Here is a 27,029-nt window from a genome sequence, read left to right as displayed (position 1 = left end):
AGGCTGGTCTCGAACGCCCGACCTCAGGTGATCTGCCTGCCTTGGCCTCCCAAAGTGCTGGGATTACAGGCGTGAGCCACCGCGCCCAGCGGCCAGGATTGTCTTGATCTCTTGACTTCATGATCCGCCCGCCTTGGCCTCCCAAAATGCTGGGATTACAGGCATGAGCTACCACGCCCGGCCTGCCTTCTCTTATTAAAGGCTGGCCAGCGTTGTGGGCAGCAAACTAGCTGGAGGGCAAGAGCAAGGTCTTCTTCCAGATGGAGCCCGTGCCTCCCATCTGCTGCTGAGAGCAGAGCTGAGTGAATCCTCAGTGTCCTGCCAACTTGATTTTCCTACCCAGGGGCACTGAGTAAGCACCACCAAGGAGCTACTGAGGTAGCCAAGTTACACCCTTGGCCTCCAAGATGGAAGTAAGCAAATCGTCTCCACGCTACATCACAGTTCCCCGCTTGTCCTTGAGACTGCCATTCTGACTGGATGTTTTCCTCATGGGGAAAACAGACTAAAAAAAGTATTGGCTACAGAACTTGACCCAGAAGCAGCCTATCAGAAAGTCAGTGGGGAAATGGATTCTTTCAAAACACTGAGTGTATGTGACCTGACGTACCTGCCCCTTTGAAGGAAGGTGGTGCATGTAGGAACCTCAGCCCTTTGTAATACAGAACTGAGCCTATGGTAGGAGAGAGAGGAGAGAAAGAGAGAAATGCATGTGGCAATCACTCTGGCTGCAGCCCAAAGTAACCTGCTAAACCCTCCATTTCTTTTCTCTTTTTTTTTTTTTTTTTTTTTTTTTAAACCAAGGGAGAGCCATAATGCAAGCCATTCCTAGTGGAAAAGTTGAGAAGGAAGAACAGCTTATTCCAGACCAGTGAAATTGAAATTCCCATGTGGAACAACATAAGAGGAAAGAGGCCTTCCCTTACAAAGTTGGACAGCCCTCTCACATGGCAATTTGGCAGTAAGTATCAACATGTTCAGTGTGTATAACCTTTGCCCAAGCAGTACCACTTCTGGGACTCTACAGAAATTCTACCAGAAGACCACAAAGATACATAAGCCCTGAGCACTGAAGCACTGTCTGATGTGAAAACCTGAAAATATCCTTTGTGTTTCCCATAAGCAAACATTGATGCATTTATGCCGTGAAAAGAGCTGTTAGAGTAAGGCCGATCTGAGGGATGAATATTGATGTATATCATTATGATGACACGTGAGAAAAGTAAGTCACAGAACAGGATTAGCTTACTGCTTATATTTAACTGATATGAAATTGGCAAGCAAAGACAATTATGCACTCCACACAAGAGTGAGTGATGTAAATAACATTTGGAATTCTGCACACCCTTCCACCATCCTTGGTCCCAGAGGGAGACACGGGCATCATCAGTCTCCCAGGTTTCCCAGCATTGAGAGCTGCTCTGGTGTCTGAGTGTGGCTTCCAGCATTAAGAAAAATAGGTATCCTTGGGCCGGGCGTGGTGGCTCACACCTGTAATCTCAGCTCTTTGGGAGGCCAAGGTGGGTGGATTGCCTGAGGTCAGGGGTTCGAGACCAGCCTGTCCAACATGGTGAAACCCCGTCTCTACTAAAAAATACAAAAATTGGCCAGGCACGCTGGCTCATGCCTGTAATCTCAGCACTTTGGGAGACTGAGGCGGCCAGATCATGAGGTCAAGAGATCGAACCATCCTGGCTAACACGGTGAAACCATCTCTACTTAAAATACAAAAAAACTAGCCAGGCATGGTGGCAGGCGCCTGTAGTCCCAGCTACTCGGGAGGCTGAGGCAGGAGAATAGTGTGAACCCGGGGGGCGGAGCTTGCAGTGAGCTGAGATCGCACCACTGCACTCCAGCCGGGGCGACAGAGCAGGACTGTCTCAAAAAAAAAAAAAAAAAACCACACACACACACACACACAAATTAGCTGGGTGTGGTAGTGGGCACCTGTAATCCCAGCTACTTGGGAGGCTGAGGCAGAAGAATTGCTTGAACCCGGGAGACAGAGGTTGCAGTGAGCTGAGCTCATGCCACTGCACTCTAGCCTGGGAGACAGAGCGAGACTCTGCCTCAGAAAAAAAAAAGGAAAGAAAGAAAAACAGGTATCCGCACACCACATGGCCCCTGAATGCAAGACAACTCCTTATCCTGGTGCTCAAGCAGCCTCTTCCAGCTGTGCTGAGACAGAATGTCAGTCTCTCAAGCCAGGCGCGGTGGCTTGCACCTGTAATCCCAGCACTTTGGGAGGCTGAGGCGGGTGGACCAAGAGGTCAGGAGTTCGAGACCAGCCTGGCCAATATGGTGAAACCCCATCTCTACTAAAAATACAAAAATTAGCAGGGCACAGTGGCATGCACCTGTAGTCCCAGCTACTCTGGAGGCTGAGGCTGAAGAATCCCCTGAACCCAGGAGGCGGAGTTTGCAGTGAGCTGAGATCATACCACTGCACTCCAGGCTGGGCGACACAGCGAGACTCCGTCTCAAAAAAAAAAAGGCAGTCTTCCGTGGAGAACCTTCCAAGGGCCGACTCTTCCCTCTTCTCCTCCACCCCTTCCTTTCCCTTTCCTGAATTGTTCAGTCCTGAAGCTATTAGGTGGGGCAGAGCAAGGTAGATGCCTGTAGCATGGGAAAGGGAGGGCAGATGACTTACAGAGAGCATCAAAGCCCAGAGAGAACGAGGAGGGTGTCCAGAGTATGTGCGCTGGCACCTGACGTGGCATGTCGGAGCCCAGGCTGAGGAAAGTGACCCCGCAGGGGTCTGGCCAGCACGTGGTTGCTTTTGCCCATTCCCATTTCTCCTTCAGTGCACTGCTCTTCCTGGAGTAACAACGAATCCGGAGAAGCAGAAGGCAATGAGCCGGCTTTTAGAGCAGCCAAGGCTTGGTCCATGGCAGAACCATTCAGCACAACATGCTCTATGACCACACCGCCGGGCTCGAGCCCAGCCAAGCAGCCTCCACGCAGGGGGACTGGACAATCAGCCGCCTCTCTGCCCATTTCCTCATCCTTAAAGAGGAAACGTCAAGCCCTTGGCACAGCGTCCAGCCCACAGTCAGTGTTCAGTGGACATGAGCTGCCTTCAGGGCAGCTCTGTCTTCAGGCCTCACAGGGTAGCTTTCAACAGGCAGAGCCAGAGGAGCTGGGGATGTCCCCTCTGTTGCTGTCTCCACGGTGGGAAATGGGCAGCTTGAAAACCTGATAGGAGCAACTTGGCTCTATCACAATGTGAAACATGCTAGCCCCTCAGCCCAGCTGTCACGCCCCTTGGACCCTGCTCTGCACCGACACCAGAACGAAGGCACAGGCACATTCACAAGGTGTTCACGGAGGCACCGATGGTGATAGGAAAACGCCGGAAGTTAGCGATGTGATCACCAACAGGGGACTGGGTAAATAGACCCCACTCAAAACACGGAGGCCCAGCATGAACCATGCCACATAAGAATAGTGAAGAAAGTAAACGGCAGAATTCTATTTGTGGGATGATGTCATTTGTATGAAAACGTAAAGTAACTAAACAGATAACAGTGTGCATTCCATCCAGAAATCGGTATAAAAAAAATACAGCCACATGTATGTCTGAGTGTATGTACAAAATGAACATTTTTATGCAGGGGAAATGTCTGGGAGGACAGACAGAAAGGCATGTCTGCAGAGTGGGGTGAGGAGGAACAGGAATGTTTACACTTCAAGAGTGCTGTACCGTTTGAATTGCTAGTAAAGAATGCAGGTCAATTTTATAATCAAAAAACTAACATCAGGATGCTTAGGAGATACAGACTGAAACACTGAAGAATAAGGCACCAATGACTCAGCAATAATAAATACATAAGACGTGAATATTTTATCCATGTTATAGAGAAAGGGACGGAGAGAAATGGGAAAATTTGTTTGTTTTGTGTGTGACAGAGTCTTGATCTGTCGCGCAAGCTGGAGTGCACTGGTGCAATCTTGGCTCACTGCAACCTCCGCCTCCCAGGTTCAAGCAATTCTCCTGCCTCAGCCTCCCGAGTAGCTGGGATTAAAAGTGCCTGCCACAATATCTGGCTAATTTTTTGTATTTTTGGTAGAGACAGGGTTTCACCATGGTGGCCTGGCTGGTCTCCAACTCCTGGCCTCAGGTGATCTGCCCGCCTCGGCCTCCCAAAGTGCTGGGATTACAGGCATGAGCCACCACACCCCACCCTTATGTTTGAAATATTTTTAAAATAAAGTTTAAAATATTAAATAAACAAAAATAAAGATCAAATGAAAGACAGTCAAGTTCCTGGGAAGCCCACTGCAGATGCAGATAGCAGAGGCCTGGATGGACCTGCAGTATCTTGGCAGGGCCTATGGCAAATCAGAAAGGGCTTAGCGTTGAAACCCAGGTTCTAAATGGCTTTATTTTTTCCATGACTGTTTCCTCCTAATATTCAATGTCCTTGCAAGACTGATGGATCCTAGGGTTTGAATCCACAAAGAATCAAAAATGCAGTTTATGGTCTGACCAAGGGACTGAAGAAAGCCTGCGGTTGATCTTGGTGACCCCCCGATTGGCGTTTACAGTGCAGCCATGCCATGGCTGGGGGACATGGCTCAAGATGGAGTCCCTCCTCTCATGATCCAGCCACAAAGGCTTGCCTCAGTCCTTGGGAAGGTTCCAGATCAGGCTTCCCGTCAGACACTGTCCTCACCTCCGATGATCTGCTCCAATGGCATCTGTGACTCTGCCAAAGCCCTGCTCTCTGGAAAAAGAGCAAACAAAGCAATTTCAGCAAACAGTGGAGGACAGGCCCTGCTCTTACAGGAAGCCCACGTTCACCCAGAAACGCATCATCCCAGCCCAGGCACATCTGGTTTCCTCTACACTCTTCACCCAGAGACCTAGGGATATTTCTACCCAGGTAGGAACAGAGCAGGAAGGAAAATACTTTTAAGTATTGACAGCTCCCAACATTGAACCAGTGTTGCTTAATTAATGGGAATGCTGATGGGATTCCTCAGGCTCCCCTCCCTTGAGCAAATGGACAACTCCACCTTAGAAACACCATTGCCTTGGAGGTTAATCCTCAGTTCTCCTTGGCACTGTTTGTCCTTCATCAAAAGAGTAACCCAGAATTTCTCTCCCCTTCAGAGTGTACCCCTCAACTCCTTTTTGAATGAATAAGAAACAGATCAACAGTATCTCGTTGACTTGAGTGATCTAAATGAACCTCTGCCTAACTTCTGTTTCAAGCCACACATGACCTCACTCACTTCAGAAGGGCCTCCAGTTCCCGCTTGACTTTGCCCACAACGGGTGGCCCCCAGAAGGTGAGGGCCGTGTACAGCTGCACCAGGGAGGCCCCTGCCCGGATCTTCTCCAGCGCGTCCTGCCCGCTGCTCACACCACCAACCCCAATTATGGGAACTCGGCCTACAGAGAAGCACATGGCGACACCATAAAGAAGGATGTGGCTTCAGCCCCAGAGTCCCCCACAATCAAGGCAGATTAGGGAATGATGATTCCCATCACGACCCAGGAGCCCAAGCCACACGCAGATCTGAAGACACAAACACGGGAAACCTTGCCTTGGGTGAGTGCATACATCTCCCGAATGGTTTGAGTTGATAAATCCCGGAGGGGCTTCCCACTCAGCCCTCCTGTTTCAGAGCGCAGGGCACCCTGGAGGCCCGCAGGGCGACTCACGGTGGTGTTCGTAACAATCAGCCCATCGATGCCCAACTGCAGTGTGAGACAGAGAAAAAGCCATGAGTCATGGCACCGAAGGACCCAGAGGCGCTTCTCTGGAGGTCGAAGGCAGCAGCCGGGCCAGGTACCCACACCTACAGCCCCCAAAGCAAGAGCTACACCAGACCTCACTACTCATCTTTTCCTCAACAAGTTTTAGAATGAGCCATAACATGACGACAGCAGCCATCACACGCTGACCACCCACAACATTCCCCTAGGACAGGGTCCAGTCCTTACAACAACCCAATTACAGTGTCTTGTCTGAGGCCCCCAGGTAGTAAGTGGTGGAACCAGGATTTGAACCCACGATGGCCAGGCTCAGTCTGTTTCCACTACTCTCCTATGCCACAGAGACCCGCTGTCCAGACAGGCTGGAGAGAGGAGTGACAGAAAGAATTTTCAGTCCCAGCCAAGACTGGCCAAGGAGCCAAGCTCAAGCCTTAACCTTGCTAGATGCAGTTGAGGAAAGAGAGGAAGAGGCATTAGAAAAACTCCTTCAAGCACTTATTCCAACATTCGCTTTTGACTACAGGGTGAGTTACACCATGACACACACCAAACCAGCCTTGAATACCAAGGAGAGGAAATCACAAAGAACGCCATTCTGGGCTAGCCCAGCTGGCCAAACGGCCTCTGCAGACCATGGGAGGCACACCCTGGGCCCAGGCCCCGACTCAAACCTCTTTGACCACGCTGGCAATGTCCTCCTTGTCCTGGCTGGTGAGGTCAGGAGCGATCTTCACCAGGACTGCCGGCCTGTGCACTCTCTGCAAGCCATCCCTCTCCTGCAGCACCTAGGGCGACATACGGCCAGAGCTGGGGACCCCGCAGACCACAGCCCCACAGTGCAGCTGTGACCTACGCTGCAGGTCAGTGGGTTTCCACAATAGCGATCAAACTAAAGCAGAAACAATTTCTTTTCAGGAAAGCCAGCCCTCAGACATGTGAGGAGCACAGTCGAGATGGATCCGATTCCATTCTTTTAGGCCAAGGGATCCCGTGGGCATTGGCTAATAGCTCAAGGGTGTTTTAGACTTTTCTTTTCTTTTTTTTTTTTTTTTTTTTTTTTTTGAGACAAGGTCGCACTCTGTCACCCACACTGGAGTGTAGTAGCATGATCACGGCTCACTGTAGCCTGCACCTCCCTGGCTCAGGCGATCCTTCCACTTCAGCCTCCAGAGTATCAGGGACTACAGGTGTGCACCACCATGCCCAGCTAATTTCTGTATTTCTTTTAAGATGGGGTTTTGCCAAGTTGCCCAGGCTGGTCAGCTCCTGAGCTCAAGTGATCTGCCTGCCTCAGCCTCCAAGTAGCTGGGGCTATAGGCTTGAGCCACTGTGCCTGGCTAATTTTTAAATTTTTTGTAGAGACAGGGTCTTGCTCTTTTGCCCAGGCTGGTCTCAAATTCCTGGGCTATAAGTGATCCACCCGCCTTGGCCTCCCATAGTGCTGGTATTACAGGCATGAGCCACGGTGTCCAACGTTTTTTAGACTTTTATTCCTAAAAGATAACCAGGAAATATTACCACAGGTACTGGGTGATGAAGTCCTTCAGTTCACTCAGAGCTCTGGGCGCTAGGGTCAGAGTGACAAATGAGAGACGTGGTGTCTGCTCTTACAGACCCCGTGATTTATAGCAGCAGGGACAGATAATTTGTCACGGTCGCATATAATCAGTGTCATGAGAGGGGATCAGAGGGGACTCTGGGAAGGTATAGCCAGGGGTCCTACTGGTCCAGGTGCTAAGGACAGCTTCTGAGGGTGATGCTGGAGGTTCGCCCTGGAGAATGAAGGGGAGCAGGTGGGACAGGCTGGTGGGACGGGGCCTGGAGAGGGGTGCAGTTGCCCACCTTGGTCAGCAGGCGGCGCAGCTCGGCCTTTCCCTGAAGGCTCCGCAGCCCGGCGGTGTTGGGGCTGGACACATTCACCACCAGGTAGTCGGCCAGGGGGCCCAGCACGCGCACCCCTTCTGCGTAGTCCTCCGCGGCGTCCACTGAGGTCTTGTTCTTCCCCAAGTTGACCCCCAGAGGCAGTCCATCTGCAAACATCGCTAGTCAGGCCTGCACTCCGCACACCATTTCCTGTGCCACCTTCTGAGGCTGCCCTTGACCAAACCACCTGTGGACAGCCGCGCAGGTCTTCCCTCCAAACCTCACCTGCCCGACACCGGCTGACAGGTGCTCAACTGCGGCCTGGGCCCGCCTGCTGACCAAAACCACTCACTGGCTTTGTCTAGCAAAGTCTGGGCAGCTACGAGGATGTTTTGCTGCATTTTGCCCTTTTTATTTTTAAAATTTTCATGGAAAATGGACAAATTAGTGCAAATACTTGTGGGGCAAAAGATGGGCCTCATAAACTGAATAAAACTGAGAACAGAGAGAACTCAGTAGGCACATCAGGCCCGCAACTCTCACCTCAAGGAATGCTTGTTGGCCTTGGCTCGGTTGACTGGATGTACAGTTTCGAAGAAAAAACAAAATGAAAGAACATGTATAAAATACTGAAAAACAGGCCAGGTGCGGTGGCTCACGCCTATAATCCCAGCACTTTGGGTGGTCAAGGGCAGAGGATTGCTTGAGCCCAGGAATTCAAGACCAGTCTGGGCAACATGGTGAAACCCCGTCTCTATAATTGAAAACTCGGCCGGGAGCAGTGGTGCACACCTGTAGTCCTAGCTGCTCGGGAGGCTGAAGTAGGATTGAGGCTCCAATGAACCGTGATCGCGCCACTGCACTCCAGCCTAAGGAGCAGAGCAAGACTCTGTCTCAAAAAAAAAAAAAAATATATATATATATATATATACATATACACATATATATATATATATATATACATATACACATATATATATATATATATACATATACACATATATATATATATATATATACATATACACATATATATACTGGAAAATGTTTTTTTTTTTTTTTTTTTTTTTGAGACAGAGTCTCACTGTTGCCCAGGCTGGAATGTGGTGGCACAATCTTGGCTCACTGCAACCTCCGTCCCCTGAATTCAAGCAATTCTCCTGTCTCAGCCTCCTGAGTAGCTGGGATTACAGGCATGCGCCACCATGCCCAGCTAATTTTTGTATTTTTAGTAGAGATGGGGTTTCACCATGTTGGCCAGGATGGTCTCCATCTCCTGACCTCATGATCTGCCCACCTCAGCCTCCCAAAGTGCTGGGATTACAGGCGTGAGCCACTGCAACCGGCCTAATTTTTGTATTTTTAGTAGAGAAGGGGTTTCACCATGTTGGCCAGGCTGGTCTCGAACCCCTGACCTCAAATGATCCGCTTGCCTTGGCCTTCCAGTGTGTTAGGATTACAGGCGTGAGCCACCATGCCCGGCCAAATGTTTTCAATTATCATGCCTAAAATGTAAAGGTGTAATTGTTTTCTAACTTATAATTTTATTTCCCTGAGGAAAGGAACTCTCCCTCATATAATAACTGAGGGTACCCTGTATCTTCGGTGCTCCCCGGACAACCTGATTACTCCCCTAGCCTGGGCATCATTGTTAACACCTGCCCCTTTTTACTCTCAAGAGGGTCTCAGTTTACATGTAAGCAATGAGGTCAGCTTACTTAAAAATCCACAGGACTATCAATGGACTTGCATTTTGGACCTCCAGAAAAATACATTTTCAGAAACACACTATGTGTAAAAGAAACGGGTTGTCTCTACTTGACTTCTTCTAAGTTTACTATCTTATCTGCACGGGGAGTGGTACATCAATGGTACAGGCTGTACTTTCGATCTGAGAGTTGGGGGAAGACTTAGAACACCAAGTAGCTCACAAAATGTGTTGTCAGGCCAGAGAGGATCAAACAACATCTATTGTACTGCTCACCACCTTCCCACACCCCAATCACACTCTCGCATCATCAGCAAATGAGATGAGTGTAGCTACTTTCCAGGGTGGGGACTGGAGGAGGGGATCAGAACCCGATTAGAAGCCGGGCGCGGCGGCTCACGCCTGTAATCCCAGCACTTTGGGAGGCTGAGGTGGGTGGATCAATTGAGGTCAGGAGTTCAAGACCAGCCTGGCCAACACGGTGAAACCCTGTCTCTACTAAAAATATAAAAATTAGTTGGGCATGGTGGTGGGCGCCTATAATCTCAGCTACTTGGGAGGCTGAGAAAGGAGAATCGCTTGAACCCGGGAGGCGGAGGCTACTGTGAGTTGAGACTGCACCACTGTTGCCTGGGCAACAGCGCGAGACTCTGCCTCAAAAAAACAAAGAATCCAATTAGACAAAAGGTTTATCATAAGGTCTTCAAGCTTCCCAGTCTAGCACCCATCAAGCCAAGATCATTTGTAAGCTTGAATTCTTTTCCACACAAGTAAACTGACTTGAAGGAGAATATCACTTTCATGTAGCTAATGGATTAGGAGTCATCTGCCCAAACTGACAAGATTTGGGAATTAGACAGAAATTGCTGGATTACTCTGTCCCCAGAGGGCACCAAAGCTTCTGTCAATGTGTGTTCCTTGGCATGATGCTAACAAGAAGCTGCCATGAAGGCCCCTAAGCTGCTGGCAGACACATCCGTGCAGAGCACTGCTGCAGGCTCCGCTTCACTCCGTAGGCCAGGAGGGCCACAGGGAGGGAGGGCTGGGTGAGGAAGAACAGGAGATAAAGCCAGGACACTGCACTGCAGACACCGAGGAGAAGAAAAAGCAAGCACGAAGGCAGGCAAGCATCACAAACCATGCAAGTCCTGTGATGACCTCCAAAGCTCCCCAGGTGGGCGGCTCTGCAGTACAGCGGGGTCTGGTTCCACCCAAGCCAGGGGTTTCCAAAAGATAATTTCCTATTCCCCAAATCTGACACTGCTGAGTGCCTCAGCCCTTTCCACCTCACCTCCTGAAATGAATCCCATATCCATTGGTTTCTTCATCCTGCTACCAGGACTATCTGAGACTAAGACATCCTGGAAGGAGTTTCAGAGGGACCCAAAGAAGAAAACGGTCGCTACTGAGCTGCAGCCCCACACAATCCCACAGGGTCCCAGGGGCATTAGGGTCAGGACAACAGAGGGCTGCGACCACTAAGTGCATCCTGAGAGCGAGTGAGGCAGAGGCCACAGAGAACACCCGCATCGCCGGAGGTGTCTTCAAAAATGCATGTTGTGGCCGGGCGCGGTGGCTCACGCCTGTAATCCCAGCACTTTGGGAGGCTGAGGCAGGCGGATCACCAGGTCAGGACATCGAGACCATCCTGGCTAACACAGTGAAACCCCGTCTCTACTAAAAATACAAAAAGAAATTAGCTGGGTGTGGCGGCAGGTGCCTGAAGTCCCAGCTACTCGGGAGGCTGAGGCAGGAGAATGGTGTGAACGCGGGAAGCGGAGCTTGCAGTGAGCCGAGATCCCGCCACTGCACTCTAGCCTGGGGCTACAGAGCGAGACTCCGTCTCAAAAAAAAAAAAAAAATGCATGTTGTTTTTGGTTTTTTTTAGAGAAATGGGATCTCACCATGTTGCCCAGGCTGGTCTTAAACTCCTGAGTTCAAGTGATCCTCCCAACTTGGGCACCCAAACTATTGAGATTACAGGTGTGAACTGTCCCAAACCAAAAATGAGTTTCCAAAATAACTCATGAAGAATATTTTCCCAAATGCTAATATTAGTTACCCTTGAGTAGGGAGGAGTATTGTTTCTTGAACATTCTTTCTTTATGCTTCTCTGTATTTACTAAGTCTTCTATAATTAATGAACATTATTTACACAATGGACGACAAAAAAGGGAGGACAGAGTGGGCCACAGGAGGATGACGTTCAAGTCCTGCTCCTGCCCTCACTGCCTGTGTGATCACAGCCCAGCCGCTTTGCTTCGCTGGCTTTCAGGCCTCCCTAGTTACAGTAACAGGTTACATAACAAGGCAGAGGCAAAGTGAGTATTTGCTAAATTGCGAAATCCAGTTAAACTCTTGGAAGCTGTGTGGGACCAGGAAAATCGCTCTAGGATAGGTGTCCTGAGGTCCTCAGTGGTTTTTGCTATTACTCAATCATGTTTATTTCACTAGAAATGTTCCCAGCATTTCTCCCACGTTTCCTCCTAATAAATAAGAAAGGCCCTCTGACACAACCCCACTTTACCTTCTGTGAGTTTGGCCTGCTTCTGCTGTCTGGCCCGTAACCTGTGTTCCACCACTGAAAGCCCGTGACTGTTAAATCCATACCTGCAGAGCACAAGCAGATGGGAGGGGCAGAGTGAGAGGGCACCATAGCCACTTCCCGTACACTTAGGACTTTTTCAAACAAGAGAAAAAAAAAAATCACGGTCAGTTCTTACACTTCCAGGGTCTAAACACCCCTGGGGCTCCTAGAGAACTTGCCAGAACACCATCCAATACCCAGGGAAAGATTAAAATTTGCAAATGCTCAGCCAACTAGCACTGGAAACAGCCCAGACTCAGCAGCAGCTGCCCCAGACCTGCTGGATCCCCACTCCTTACCCAGCCACTCTCTGAGAACTGCACGCTCACTTACCACCTTCTGCCTGGGCTCCCAAACAGCCTCCTGAAGCCCCTGCAGCCACTCCATCTCTCTATGCTTTCTGTCTGAAAATCACCTCTCTTCCTAGCTCAGAGCAAACGCTCCCTCTCCTCCTGCGCAGAGCTCCCAGCTGCAAAGGATCCCTCATCCCCCTGGCCTTCATACAGAGCTTTGGCCCCACCTTTCTCCTGGCTCGGGATAGATACATACATATATGCTTAAGGTCCCTAGGTTACAATCTTCTTGAGGGTGAGCAACATCTCATACTTCTCTCATCCCTCTGTCACTGTCACTAGACACTCCCTGAAGGCAGGAGCCTCATCTCTCTTTCATCCCTGTATCCCCAGCCCCACTGTGGGTGTTGACCTAGTGGCCAGTCCCCTTCCTCTTCCTCCTTGCCAGTGAAACCCACCTGCCCTGATACAGGGTAAAAATGCTAATGACTCCTTTCCCAGCCTTGCTGGCAAGGGAAGCGTAAGTGTATGCCCAAGTGTAGACACTGAGACACAAGTGAGACCTACTGGGAGCCTCTGAGAACATCCCTGCCCTTTTTCCTTTCTGCTCTTGGGCGTCCGTGTAAGAACATAATACTTGCAGCTGAGGTCGCTCTCTGACAAGCAAAAAGAAAAGGCCCAGAGAAGTTGGACCAGAGTCTCAACACTGCCCTGGTGCTCAACCAACCCTGGACCTGCCCATTGCACCTGTTATGAGAAGAAAATAATATCAAATGTGCCTATTGTTTAAGCCACTTTGTTAGAGCCAAAAGCATCCATAATAACAGACACACTGGCACACATATTTGATGACTTCATAACTTCACCCATTCATTAAGTGTTTACTGCACACTCACCACATGCCACGCAACCAGGAGGCCACACACACAGGGCTCAGAGCACAATCTCACACCCCTGCTCACCTATAGGATTCACCAAGTACCATCATCCCAGCACCTGCAGTTATCTGTAGCAGCTGAATGATAAGCAAATATATTTTGCCTGGCCAATTCTGAAGATATTGATCCCCACCTGCAATGCAGCAGAAAGATCAATAACTTGATCTCTAATGCTGGAGAATTTCCCTGAAACAAGCACAAGAAAGCAGGAAGCACGGCCAAGTAAATGTCCTACAGGTCCGTCTCCCAGGAGGCCACCAGTGGCCCCAAAGATGCCCATCGAAAGGCCCATCGAAATCTCCCCAAGGAGGCTCTTCAAAATCCTCTTACCAAAAAGTAGGCACTTCTTCACCTTTTGGGTTTGCTGTAGTAAAAATTGCCCAGGGATGACAAAGGGAAGGGCTTTATACAGTCTAGAAGGATTTCTCTTACTAAGAGCAGCTGTGCATGTTGAATATTACATTTTCCTGTTTGCTAAAGCCTGGGGCTGTGCTAGCCAATACAAGCCTGCTGGCCACATGTGGCTACTGGCTGCTGGGAATGCGGCTGGTCCAAAGGGAGAGGTGCTGGAAGTAAAATACACACTGGCTCTTGAAGACTTGGTACAGGCAAAAGAAGGTAAAAACAGTGAATTAATACTTTTTATGGTGTTTTAAATTATGTTTTTTTAAATACTTGTAACATATTAAATATAAATTATAATTTTAAGTAAGTATTAACTTCACTCATTTCTGTTTACTGTGTTAATGTGGTCACTAGAGTACTTTAAATTACATATGGGGCTCACATTACATTTCTCCTGGACAGTGTCCAGTAAGAGCATTGGAGAAACAACATGGACAGAGCACAAACTCTCAAGTCCAATAAGCCCAGGCCATGCCCAAGCTCTCCTGCTTATTATCTCTATGACTGAAGCGGAGTTATTTAGCTCTATGAGCCTCCACCTACCCAACTGTTAAATGGACGTAACAGAGCATGCTTTTCAAGATAGATGCCTGGGGCACATAGTAGATGCTGAACAGGGTTCCTGAACATTCCAAATGACAGAAGAATGTCCACATTGTATGAGAGAAAAAAACAGAGGCAGATCTTATGTCTCTGAACGCCAAGCTGGAAAGAGGGCATCCCCCGTTAACTCTGGGCCGCTCACCTACCTGTTAATGACAGCTTGGTCCTCGGGGAGGCGGAAGACTCTGGGTCTGGGGTTTCCTTCCTGAGGTTTTGGAGTCACACTTCCTATCTCAACAAAACCAAAGCCCATCTTATAAAGTCCGTCCACGGCTTCCCCATGCTTGTCAAATCCTGCAGCAATTCCTACTGGATTTCGGAATTTATGGCCCAGAACTTTCACTTCCTGGGAAGAGGAAGATAAAGTCAGAGGCACACAAGGCTATCCCGGTATTTCTCAAAGCATGGTTCCTGGCACGGCTACATCAGAATGACCTGGGAAGCTTGTGAAACCTCAGATCCCAGGGCCCACCCCCAAGGTCAAAATCTTTGGGGGTGGAATGGAGCACTGGGGGAACTATTTTTAACAGTGCTGGCTCTCCAGGGGACTGTGACGCCTGCTAGAGTTTGAAAACCACGGGGCTTTATTATTAGCAAGCCTGGGGGGAGAAATGGTGTTTCCACCGTGGGTTGAACAGGAGACAAGCACTGTCTTTTCCAATTGTGGTTAAGGTTCATACCTTCTTATCAACTAGCCTTGGTGGGAGAGAGTAGCTCGCTGGTGTCAGGCCCTAGATAGTGCTTCCCTGAAACCAAGGTGTGTCAAGCAGCAAAACCCTTTAATCAGCTTAATAAACATCAGCTCCAGCTGTGTCCCTCCTCATCCAGGCTGGCAAGAAGCCCCAGCCACGTCCCCCAGCCTCCCACGGGGAACCAGAGGAAGGAAGGTGTTCAGCTGGGCAGAACTGACTGATGGGCTCCAGCGACCTTTCAGGAGACTAGCAAAGGCCTCCCAGGGTGAACACCGTCGGATCCTGGAAGCAGGGGATTAAGAGAGATGCTCCAAGAAGGAAGAGCAGCAAATGAAGGTGAGAATGCTCACAGCACCTCAGGAGACTGGTAGGCAAGATGTGTAGGGGCCTTCCTCCAGGACCGTGGTTCTCAGCTCCAGCTGCACCACAAAGGCCCCTGGCAGCTTTCAGGTCCTGCTCTCAGATGTGGCGGTGAAACTGGTCTGGCACCAGGCCAGGGCATCTGAATATTCCAAGTGCACCCCCGGGGGATTCTAACATGCCTGACATAGGTGAAGGGTGGAGAGCCAAACCAGGAAAGTTGTGAAATCAAGAATCCTGGTTACCAGTTAAAAAGTCTGAGTCACATTCTAAATGAGCTGCTGCAAGTGTGGGCCCACGCAGAGGTGTTTAGGACGACACCTCAGAGGTCAGGTTTGCCTGTCTCTGTCATCTGTGTTTATACAGACACAGCTTGCACCCTCAGGCACCCCGCACTTCCTTCTAAATTCACCCCATCTCTGCACGCCACTCATTATTCACTCCCATTTTACACTGGTTCCAGGGCTCTCAGACTAGCAGTCTGGGGTGAGGACGGCTTAACGGAGTGCTCTTTCTGAGCCTACAGTGCCTGTTAGTGTGTGAGCATGGTGAATCAGGGGAAATGACACGTCTGCTCAATCAGATAGTGAAGAGGAGTCTAAGGTAGGAAGAGAAAATGCGGTGAAGGCCCCTTTAATTTATAACAGTGACCCTTCCCACCAGAGTTCTGAGGGCTTCTTGTTTGCATTTTCACACTCAAATCATTCTGATGTCCTCCCATTTGGTAAGAAGCCTCTCGAAACTGCCAAGGCTTCCATGAGGAAGCAGCTTCCATGAGGATAGGGACTCTTTTATTCGATTTGCTGCACTAAGCCCAGAAGGTCACATGAAACAGAGGCCCTTAGCCTTCCGCTGACACTGGCCTCTGCAGTCAGAGGCTGTATCTACACTTTTGCCTACACACCCTCTTCCTGCCCTAGAGGCTTTCCTGGGACTCTAGGCCAAAGATTTCAAGCATGTGGAGAGGGCCCGTGTGCTGAACACGTGGCTGAGTGAGGCTGGGACATGATGCTCCTGCCTCGCACCAGTGCTTAATGACTCTGGCAGCTTCCCCATTTAGCCGAGGGCACGACTGAGCTACCCACGACCTCAGCAAGGCAGGACAGTGGCCAAGGGGCGGGAAGCCAGTGTCAGACTCCGTGGGTTTGAATCCTGGTCCTGCTACCTCCTAGCTGTGTGACTTGAGTTCCTTTATGTTGCTAATCTGTTCCTCGGTTTCCTGATCCATGGCTGGGGATGGTAACAGGATCCAGCTCATGGAGCAGCTGGGAGGATCAAACAAGAACACCGCCTAACAATCCCATATACGTAATAGATAATCATCGTTGCTAATTACACGACATAAAATAATAATGCTCAGACTGAATTCCAAATCCCCACTGCTCACTTGGGGTTCTGGTTTTCAAAAAGATCAGTCCCAGCTGAGAAGTTTAGGGGACTGCAGCCTTCGCCCTTGTATTTAATGTATAGGGTGTCTGGGAGCACTACCAGCATGTCAGAGTCTTGAAATCTGGCCCGTGGAAGGAGCCCCAGGGAGGTGAAGCGAACAGCCAGTCTGTGGGCTGACTCCGGGTCCAGCAGCCCCTGCAGAGTCGGCATCAGGTGTTCAGCATAGAAACGCTCATCTCCCGTGGCCATCAGGTAAGAGGCGAAGAGAAGTCCTCCACCCCCCAGGATGATCACAGCATCCTGGGCCCGCTTCTGCAAAAAAGAGCATATTAGGGGGGGTCCCCCAGGCCAGGCTGCAGCACCCTTCCTGAGCCCTTCACACCCAGGCACACAGAGGGCATAACGGCAGGTCACATGAAACAGACGCCCTTAGCCTTCCGCTGACACTGGTCTCTACAGTCAGAGGCTGTATCTACACTTCTGCCTACACACCCTCTTCAGGCCCTAAAGGCTGTCCTGGGACTCCAGGCCAGAAATTTAAAGAGGGACAGTACTGTCCCCTAGGGTGATCGTGGTGGACACTGCTACTGGTTACAGTGACAGGGTAATGCTAATAGATGTGGTGGGCAGGAATCCATAAAGTCAGACATCCTTCTCGGCTTGAGACTATCTGACATGAACTGCCCCATTTCCTGTGTGACTTTTGAACATTCTGACATTCATGTGGGTAAAAATTATCTGTTCATATTATCTAAGCCAAACTATATTTTACCACATAAACACAAACTGTCTTTCCTGACCTCAAGCAATCCTCCCCTCCTCAGCCTCCCCAAGTAACTGTGACCACAGGCACATGCCACCAAGCCCAGCCAATTTTTTGAAGAGATAGAGCCTCTTTATGTTGCCCAGGCTGGTCTTGAACCCTTAGGCTCAAGCAGTACTCCTGCCTTGGCCTCCCAAAGTGCTGGGATTACAGGCATGAGCCACCGTGCCCAGCCTCTACATGGTTTTTACATACAGTATAAATATCTTGTAAATTGAGGGACAACTGTACAGTTTCACATAGAACATTCCCAAGAATTGTTCACCATTTCAGAAAATCTCATCGGGAATGGTACAGTGCTTTGCTGGGGTGCCTGATATGTAACACACCTGTGTACTTGCATTTCTAAGTAGAGACTTAAACACAACTATCTCACTAGGGGAGTCATAGCAATATTTACATATTGAAATACATGTAATTTTATTATTAATATAAACTACTTTTACATTTTCTCCTTTATATTCCAGTTAGGGTATTAATTATGCTGGCTTTTAAAAATTGCACATAGCTGGACTTGGTGGCTCATGCTTGTAATCCCGGCACTTTGGGAGGCTGAAGTGGGAGGACTGCTTGAGCTCAGGAGCTTGAGACCAGCCTGGGGAACATAGTGAGACCCCGTCTCTACAAAATATAAAAAATTAGCCAGGCATGGTGGTGCGCCTGTGGTCTCAGCTACTTGGGAGGCAGAAGTGGGTGGATCCCTTGAGCCTAGGAGGTCCAGGCTGCAGTGAGCCGGGATCACACCACTGCACTCCACCTGGGCGACGGAGTCAGACTCTCTCAAAAAAATGTATACATACAAAGACATTATACATATATTCCATTTCAAGGTAACGGGGGTGTAAAATATAAAACAGAAGCTTCAGGTCTTATTGGATCAAAAGTGGTTCACAATGCTTTTCTCTATCACTGCCAGATGCTGAGTTATTCATTCATTAGTTCAGTCATTCATCAAATACTGATTGAGCAAAGATGGCAAAACAGATCTTGCCCCTACCCTCATGGAGAGTGTGATCTTATGAAGCGACAGACAGAAATTAATGATCATGCAAATATGTAGTCATAGCAACTGTGAGGAAGGATAAAAAGTATAAGGTAATGGAAGTATTCAACCTAACCTTAGAGGTAAGGAAAGGCTTCCTTAAGGAAATGACTTAAAGCTGATACTCAAGGGAAAAACGAGTTGATGGGGGTCTCTCTGAACCTATTCTGGTTCAATTATTTTAAAAAATAGTTAACCAGAAGGCAGTAGGGAGAGGAAAAAGTGTAAAGGCTCTCTCAGTAGCAGAAGAGAATGAGAAAGGGAGAAAGTGTGGAACAGAGGAGTGAGGGGAAGTAAGGCTTAAGACGAGGCAGGAGAAAGGAGTCTTGGCCAAATAAAGATTTGGGTTTTGTTCCCTAAGCCAGGAAATGACACGATCAGATTTGCTTTTAAGGATCCTTCCAAACTGCTAAAGACATGTAGATCAAGTATTCATTGGCTGGGCGCGGTAGCCCACGCCTGTAATCCCACCACTTTGGGAGGCTGAGGCGGGAAGATCCCTTGAGGCCAATAGTTCTAGACCAGCCTGGGCAACACAGTGAGATCCCATCTCTCTCCATTTATTTATTTTAAAAAGGGACTCAGGCCGAGCGCGGTGGCTCACGCCAGTAATCCCAGCACTTTGGGAGGCTCACGAGGTGAGGAGTTCGAGACCAGCCTGACCAACATGGTGAAACTCCAGTCTCTACTCAAAATACCAAAATTAGCCAGTCGTCGTGGCGCGCGCCTGTAATCTCAGCTACGCAGGAGGCCGACGCAGGAAAATCGCTTGAACCCGGGAGGCGGAGGTTGCAGTGAGCCAAGATCGCGCCACTGCACTCCAGCCTGGGCGACAGCGCAAGACTCCATCTCAAATAAATAAACAAATAAAAAGAAAGTCAAGGTATTCATTCCCTCCCTTGGAGACTGTACTCCCCCCGCCCCATGTCAATCAACAAATATCTGAACACCTATTATATACGGGGATACAACTAAGAACTTTTCACAGAGACCCCCGCCCCTAACAAAACTTTACCTAAAAGGGTTGGGAGCATGTACTACTCTAGTTTCATTCCCCGTTGGATCCTGCACACAACGCTAGGCGGTCATGTGTTCACTAAGCACCCCTGTGCCAGGCTCAAAAACAGGGCCCAGGCGCAGACACTCAGATCAGCACCCACCCAGACCTGCAGGCGCTGTCTGCACACGCCTGACCGAGTCCACGTGCAAATGCACACGCACGAGCATTTGCAGGAGCCCCCGGAAACACGCACACGTCCCAGGGGGGCCCACACTCCCGGAGCCGCCTTCAGTCCATGTCTCGCCCGGCCTCACTCTCCGTTCTCGCCCTCCCCGGTCCCTGGTCCCCCCTCCACACTGCTCACTCGCCGGACTCACTTTCAGGTGTCTCCACGCCATGCTCCTTCCGTCATTAAGCCCGCCCCTGTCTCCCTTCCATTGGAGGAGATGGTGGCGGCCCCTCTTATCTCCGCCCCTTAGCCGCCAACTCACCAATCGCCGGGCAGAAGAGTTGAGCGAACGCCTCCGCGCAGCTGGGAAGGCCCGGCACCACCCCTAGGTTCTGGTTGGGAGCACGTGCGCAGTAGCGGCGGCCACGCCTCTTCCGCCCACCCTCCTCCCGGCCTGCCCGCTTGGTCGCCGGCTGTTGGCGGAGATGAGATGCTGCTGCACGGTGTTTGTCCGTACTACCGCAGCCTCGAATCCAAGAGTCCGCGAGCATCAAAACACTGTGTTTCACACCAGAAATATTTGTACAGTTTTTATCACTTTAAAAAATAAATTTTACTGCTGTGTTGATATAAAGATGAATATGTTAATATATAAACTTTTTCAACTTAAAAGTTGATTTTTCTTAAGGTTTTTTAAGGAAATTAAAACATTTTCTTGAGGCCGGGCATGGTGGCTCACGCCTGTAGTCCCAGCACTTTGGGAGGCTGAGGCAGGAAGATCACTTGAGGTCAGGAGTTCGAGACCTGGTCAACACCCAAAACCCCATCTCTACTAAAAAATAAAATACAAAAATTAGCCGGGCGTAGTGGCAGGCGCCTGTAATCCCAGCTACTCGGGAGGCTGAGGCAGGAGAATCGCTTGAACCCAGAAGGTGGAGGTTGCGGTGAGCCGAGATAGCACCACTGCACTCCAGCCTGGGCGACAAAGCAAGACTCTGTCTCAAAAACAAACAAAGAAAAATAACCAAAAAAAAAAATTTCTTGAGATCCTAAAAGTGTCAGAGGCCCTTCCCTGGCCCTGCGCCTGTTGTGCCTCCTGGAGAAAGTGGCCCTGGTTATACCTTGGCATTGTGGTGCAACAGATGTGGAGGTATTTTTTTAAATACTGTTTCTAATCAAGACCCTGAGTGTGCAGGCCCGTTGGAGTGTGGTTTACTGCACACTCCAGTGTGGTGATTTTTTTTTTTTTTTTTTTTTTTTTGACAGAGTCTTGCTCTGTTGCCCAGGCTGGATTGCAGTGGCGCGATCTCGGCTCACTACAAGCTCCGCCTCCCGGGTTCACGCCATTCTCCTGCCTCAGCCTCCCGAGTAGCCGGGACTACAGGCGCCCGCAACCATGCCCGGCTCATTTTTTTGTATTTTTATTAGAGACGGGGTTTCACCGTGTTAGCCAGCATGGTACTGCGGTGATTTATGACGACCTAATGTGTCACTTTGTAATCCTCTGAAGCAATCGTGCCCTCACGAAGAATTTTGAAATGTCTTACCTAATGATGCCCTGGCTGTTGGAGAATAGCCTCTGTAGACTTAGGTGTCAACAGCATTAATCAGATACTTATTGTTTGGAGGCTCTACACCCATCCGTGTCATTTTTGTCCAGTTGCAGTGTTCCCGCCATCAGCTGAAATAGCTGGGTTATTGTCGTAGCAGAAATTAGAGCAAAAGAAAGGTGTATGAAATATCTTGAGTCAAGCCATTTTTGAGCTTCATCAGTTGTATGAAGCTATCAAATTAGAACAAATTCACAGACCCAGCTGAGACTTAAAGACAGATTCTACTGCAATAATTTACATGCTAGGTGTTTCAGTCTACATGCAATAGAAATCATTGAAAACATTTATCAAGGTAAAAGTTATGCTTATCAACCTGTCTTCCCTTTACACTTTAATGGAATAAGTTAATTCAGCACACCTTAGTCAACATAAATCATTGCTCATCTGGGACAAAAAACTACTTACATGTTTATCCTCAGTTCTGAGCACTCTCTCACCAATTTTTTGGTCGTTTAAATTAAAACTTTCATTGATAGAGTGCTTGTGTCTTAGATAAAGCATGTATTGAAAGAATATATACAAGGACTTTACCCTTTATGAAAAGGATTGAAATGAAATTACAGCATTGTGTAAGATACCTGACTTGACTTTCAGAGATTTCATAAACATCAGGTTTCATTTAAAAATGCTTGAAACGGTCCCAGTCAGTCCAGAGGCTGCGGCTGTGGAGGTACCACCTGTGGAGAAACTGCAAAGGTGCTGTCTGTGTGTGTCTCCGCGGCCGTGGCCCGTGACCTCACTCGGTGGGCAGGACTGGTCTCCAGAAATGCTTTGGGTTCATCTTTCATTGCTGCAAGGAACCTCCATGCCTCTAACACTCATCTTCAGAAGACTGGGACTGCTGAGATGTCCTCTGTTCTTAAAGAGCGTGATCTTGGAGCTGATACCTCTCCTGACCTTGAAGAAACTGGGCATGTCTTAAGTATTGGTGATGGTATTGTCCATGTACATGGGCTGAGGAATGTTCCAAGCAGAAGAAATGGTAGAGTTTTCTTCAGGCTTAAAGGATATGTCCTTGAACTTGGAAACTGACAATGTTGGCATTGTAGTGTTTGAAAATAATAAACTAAGGAAGGAGGTATAGTGAAGAGGACAGGAACCATTGTGGACGTTCCAGTCGGTGAGGAGCTGTTGGGTCGTGTAGTTGATGCCCTTGGTAATGCTATTGATGGAAAGGGTCCATTTGGTTCGAAGACCCATAAGTGAGTCGGTCTGAAAGCCCCCAGAATCATTCCTCGAACTTCAGTGCGGGAACCCATGCCGACTGGCATTAAGGCTGTGGATAGCTTGGTGCCAATTGGTCGTGGTCAGCATGAGCTGATTATTGGTGACCGAAGGACTGGGAAAACCTCAATTGCTATTGACACAATCATTAACCAGAAACGTTTCAATGATAGATCTGAAGAAAAGAAGAAGCTGTACTGTATCTATGTTGCTATTGGTCGAAAGAGATCCACTGTTGCTCAGTTGGTGAAGAGACTTACAGATGCAGATGCCGTGAAGTACACCACTGTGGTGTCTGCTATGGCCTCAGATGCTGCCCTACTTCAGTACCTGGCTCCTTACTCTGACAGTTCTATGGGAGAGTATTTTAGAGACGATGGCAAATATACTTTGATCATCTATGATGACTTATCCCAACAGGCTGTCGCTTACTGTCAGATGTCTCTATTGCTCCACCGACCCCCCTGGTCGTAAGGCCTGTCCTGGTGATGTGTTTTACCTACACTCCCGGTTGCTGGAGAGAGCAGCCAAAATGAATGATGCTTTTGGTGGTGGCTCCTTGACTGCTTTGCTAGTCATAGAAACACAGGCTGGTGATGTGTCTGCTTACATTCCAACGAATGTCATTTCCATCACTGACAGACAGATCTTCTTGGAAACAGAATTGTTCTACAAAGATATCCGCTCTGCCATTAACATTGGGTCTGTCTGTGTCTTGTGTTGGATCTGCTGCCCAAACCAGGACTATGAAGCAGGTGGCAAGTACCATGAAGCTGGAATTGGCTCAGGATCGTGAGGTTGCTGCTTTTGCCCAGTTTGGTTCTGACCTCGATGCTCCCACTCAACAACTATTGAGTCGCGGTGTGCGTCTAACTGAGTTGCTGAAGCAAGGACAGTATCCTCCCATGGTTACTGAACAACAAGTGGCTGTTATCTGTGCGGGTGTAAGGGGGTATCTTGATAAACTGGAGCCCAGCAAGATTACAAAGTTCGAGAATGCTTTCTTGTCTCATGTTGTCAGCCAGCACTAAGCCCTGTTGGGCACTATCAGGGCTGATGGAAAGATCTCAGAAGACTCAGATGCAAAGCTGATGGAGTTGTAACAAATTTCTTGAGTGGATTTGAAGCTTAAACTCCTATGGATTCACATCAAATATCAGTTCAGTTTTGTCACTGTTTGTTCTAGTAAATTAGTTTCATTTGTAAAAGAGTTACTCTCATATTCCTTATGTACAAAAATCACATAAAAAAGTTTCCGTAATGCATTAAAAAAAAAAAAAAAAAAAAAAGAGGAGAGTTCCGGGGACCAGAAAACCCGCCACAGTTGAACGCTGCTGCTCCACGGTGGAGTCACCGCACCGCCGCCAGCATCATGGTGTTCTACTTCACCAGCAGCAGCGTTAATTCATCTGCCTACACTATTTACATGGGAAAGGATAAATATGAAATAGATACAGGGGTTCACCATTTTGGCCAGAATGGTCTCAATCTCCTGACATTGTGATCTGCCCACCTCAGCCTCCCAAAGTGCTGGGATTACAGGCATAAGCCACAGCGCCCGGCCCTTGAGTTTTATATCTCTCCTACTAACCCATAAATCATCATGAAGATCTGATGAAGCGTGGCTGGCCTGAATATATCTGGTTTCGTGCGGACAGACTCTCTTTGGCTCATGTATACCTTCAATTGCATAAGGGAGAGAATATAGAAGACATTCCGAAGGAACAGCTGACAGACTGCGCCCACCTTGTGAAGGCCAGTAGCACTCAAGGCTGCAAGAACAACTTTAATGTGGTAAATACGCCATGGTCTAACCTGAAGAAAACAGCTGACGTGGATGTGAGGCAGATAGGCTTTCACAGGCAGGATGTAAAAATTGTGACAATGGAGAAGAAAGTAAATGAGATCCTGAACCGATTAGAAAAAACCAAAGTGGAGCCGGGCACGGTGGCTCATGTCTGTAATCCCAGCACTTTGGGAGGCCGAGGAGGGCGGATCACGAGTTCAGGAGATCGAGACCATCCTGGCTAACACGGTGAAACCCCGTCTCTACTAAAAATACAAAAAATTAGCCGGGCGTGGTGGCAGGCGCCTGTAGTCCCAGCTACTCGGGAGGCTGAGGCAGGAGAATGGCGTGAACCCGGGAGGCGGAGCTTGCAGTGAGCTGTGATTGCGCCACTGAACTCGAGCCTGGGCGACAAAGCAAGACTCCGTCTCAAAAAAAAATAATAATAATCTTCATTTCTGTTAAGAAGAAAATGTTGGTGGGTAATTATGCGAATGTTTCCGTGTCCCTGATTTCCCAATTAGAAAAAACAGCATATGAGTTTTGGAAAAGAGAGTTCCAGAAGATTGTTGGCTTCAGTATTCATGTTCCATCGTGTCATCTGGGTCTGTTAGTGTAGTGACCCTCAGCGCAGCCTGTCCTGGCTTTTACGTCCTTGCTTCCTCTGAGCAGTGGCCTCCATCTTAGTATCATCATATTTAAAGAAATCAATGGTGTTCATCAAGGTGGGGCCTGTGGCAGTTGTTGCCTGAGCACCAAGTCACCCAAGTCACCTACACAACAACTTCTGGGCTCAGGAGTAATTTCTCAGCACTGAGGGTAAAATAGGAAGGAACGGTCTGTTGATCATTTGGGAGATGTAGGTTACCTGATTGGTGCCTTGGAATGCAGCATGATGCAGAAGTCCATATTGCAATTATGATTTTAGAAGGAACTAAGCATTTCACCAGCCAGCCAAGTAATTATTTTCTTTACCTTGAAATCATATTTGAGTTGTAACCCCAGAGTTCAATTTCTCATTGTAAATTCAGTAACTTACTATGTAACACTACTTCTCACTTGAACCTCTCACTATCTGTTGTGATTCCGAGCAGAAGATGTCTTTTGATTGCAGTATGTAAGATAACCCCTGTAGAAGGAGACCAAACAAGGAGAAAGAGAACAAAGCCTGCAGGACCAGAGGCATACAGATAGACATTTTACTCACACCCACAGCAGCAAGAATGACCTCCTGCAGCAGATACTCCACCTGTAATAGCACTTTGGAACTGTGGGCAAAACCAAAAGGCTAGTGTTTCCATTTATGTATGGGGTTGAACTGGAAAATTCCCTGAGGCATAATTCATTGGCCAAATTTTGAGAGGGTATAGAAGATGACTTTAGAGATGAGTGGTTTTGTGTATGTGTCTAATGATATTCAGCCTGACGTTCTGCAATTTTAAAAATTATAATAAAGTATCATTTTTTAATCTGGAAAAAAAGCTTGAAACATGTGTGGATATATCATGCATTTATTTATGTATGTATATGAAGATGTTTAGAAGTTGAGGCTCTGTGAACTTTGAAAACAAAAGCATCCCACATCCAGATGATTCCATTGCCACAAACTCTTGTAAGGGTGGACTACTCTGCTCAAAAACCTTCCAAATAAACTGCAAACCCTTTATCCTGGCATTTGAAACACTCCCATTTTCTGGTTACAGTTCCCACTACTGTTCCACCAAGTACCCCCTACATGTACACACACACACACAAACACACACACACACTCTCTCAAGTATTTCTTTCTCTTTATCAATACCTTCCACTTTCCCACGTCTGTGTATTTATTCACATTGACTCCTCTGTCAAGATGTCCATTTCATCTGTCTAAATATTGCCATCTTTATATGTTCATTCCAAAAGCTGGAAGTAATTTCTTCCTTATCTGAACCTTCCCAGCAGCACCTAAGCTGTCCCTCTGGGCTGGCGCTCTTCACTGCCTATATTAATTACAATTATTATGCCTTTTCTTCCCTAATTGGACTTTTTGAAAGGGAGGATCATACTGTATTTATCTTTCATTTGATTACTGCAGTGTTTTTGGTGTTTTTGTTTTGGGGTTTTTTTTTTGTTTTTTTTTTTTGAGACAGAGTCTTGCTCTGTCCCCCAGGCTGGAGTGCAGTGATGCAATCTCAGTTTACTGCAACCTCCGCCAACCTACTGCCTCAGCCTCCCAAGTAGCTGGGATTACAGGCACGCGCCACCATGCCCGGCTAGTTTTTGTATTTTTAGTAGAGACGGGGTTTCATCATATTGGCTAGGCTGGTCTTGAGCTCCTGACCTCAAGCGATCCGCCCACCTCGGCCTCCCAAAGCACTGGGATTACAGGCGTGAGCCACTACACCTGGCTGATTACTGCAGTGTTTTTCAAACAGGATGTATTCTTGCAGTCTGTGTTTTAGAGAATTTCATAATTTTGGTGACCACTTCTGTACTGATTTTTAGAGTAACATAAGCATCATTTGGACTATCTGGATAACCATCTTAACCCTGAAACCTACCAAGCAGTTCAGTGCCCACATTTGTTTGAGTTTATGATCACTTTTTGGCACCAAGAAAGAACGAGCTGTAATACACGTGATGGATATGCAACAGGTGGAGACCAAATGACCTGCTGTATGAACAAAGGTTTTTGTGTGTGTGTGTGTGTGTGTGTGAGTCAAATAAAGAAACGTGGTATCAGAACTGAACCCTCCCCATATCATAAAATAGCATGCATGCCAGATTCAAAGGAACCTGTGTAGTCATAGGTCAGAGCCCTGTTTAT

General features: G+C 48.2%; 2 protein-coding genes, 1 long non-coding RNA gene and 1 pseudogene across 5 annotated transcripts in view; 3 read left to right on the top strand and 1 right to left on the bottom strand.

Annotated features, from left to right (window-relative positions):
* Window positions 1-6,782, top strand: part of TXNL4B (thioredoxin like 4B) — an 89,251-nt gene extending 82,469 nt beyond the window's left edge. Inside the window, exons 5-6 of one of the 2 annotated variants that reach the window (XR_010131374.1) lie at window positions 805-961; window positions 5,117-6,782. Coding sequence is in view for 1 of the 2 variants with exons in the window: in XM_055366460.2 (XP_055222435.1) it covers window positions 805-875 (71 nt within the window). In the remaining variant the exon portion in view is untranslated. Of the gene's footprint in view, window positions 1-804 lie in introns of both variants that reach the window. The other variant, XM_055366460.2, reaches the window with a different exon arrangement.
* DHODH (dihydroorotate dehydrogenase (quinone)) lies at window positions 4,367-19,906 on the bottom strand. 2 transcript variants are annotated; one of them, XM_004057958.4, is made up of 9 exons: window positions 19,806-19,906; window positions 16,663-16,875; window positions 14,269-14,468; window positions 11,824-11,906; window positions 7,568-7,755; window positions 6,397-6,510; window positions 5,554-5,707; window positions 5,239-5,398; window positions 4,367-4,727 (listed from the first exon to the last, which is right to left on the bottom strand). In XM_004057958.4, exons 1-9 carry the CDS (start codon window positions 19,824-19,826, stop codon window positions 4,673-4,675), a joined length of 1,188 nt encoding a protein of 395 aa, XP_004058006.3. In that variant the 5' UTR covers window positions 19,827-19,906; the 3' UTR covers window positions 4,367-4,672. The 2 variants fall into 2 exon arrangements, with proteins under 2 accessions (XP_004058006.3, XP_018867533.2); XM_019011988.3 differs by lacking the exon at window positions 19,806-19,906 and adding an exon at window positions 19,682-19,771.
* LOC134757447 (uncharacterized) lies at window positions 14,958-19,305 on the top strand. Its single transcript, XR_010131375.1, has 3 exons — window positions 14,958-15,150; window positions 16,645-16,815; window positions 18,303-19,305. It is a non-coding gene; the product is annotated as an uncharacterized lncRNA (long non-coding RNA).
* A 2,015-nt stretch (window positions 19,907-21,921) lies between the features above and the next one.
* Window positions 21,922-23,566, top strand: LOC101124200 (ATP synthase subunit alpha, mitochondrial-like; annotated as a pseudogene).
* Window positions 23,567-27,029: the final 3,463 nt, after the last annotated feature.

Source organism: Gorilla gorilla, chromosome 18, assembly GCF_029281585.2.
Source record: "Gorilla gorilla gorilla isolate KB3781 chromosome 18, NHGRI_mGorGor1-v2.1_pri, whole genome shotgun sequence".
In the NCBI taxonomy this organism is placed as follows: Eukaryota; Metazoa; Chordata; class Mammalia; order Primates; family Hominidae; genus Gorilla; species Gorilla gorilla.
Note: the sequence above shows the minus strand (reverse complement) of the source record. Positions and strands in the feature narration are given on the sequence as shown.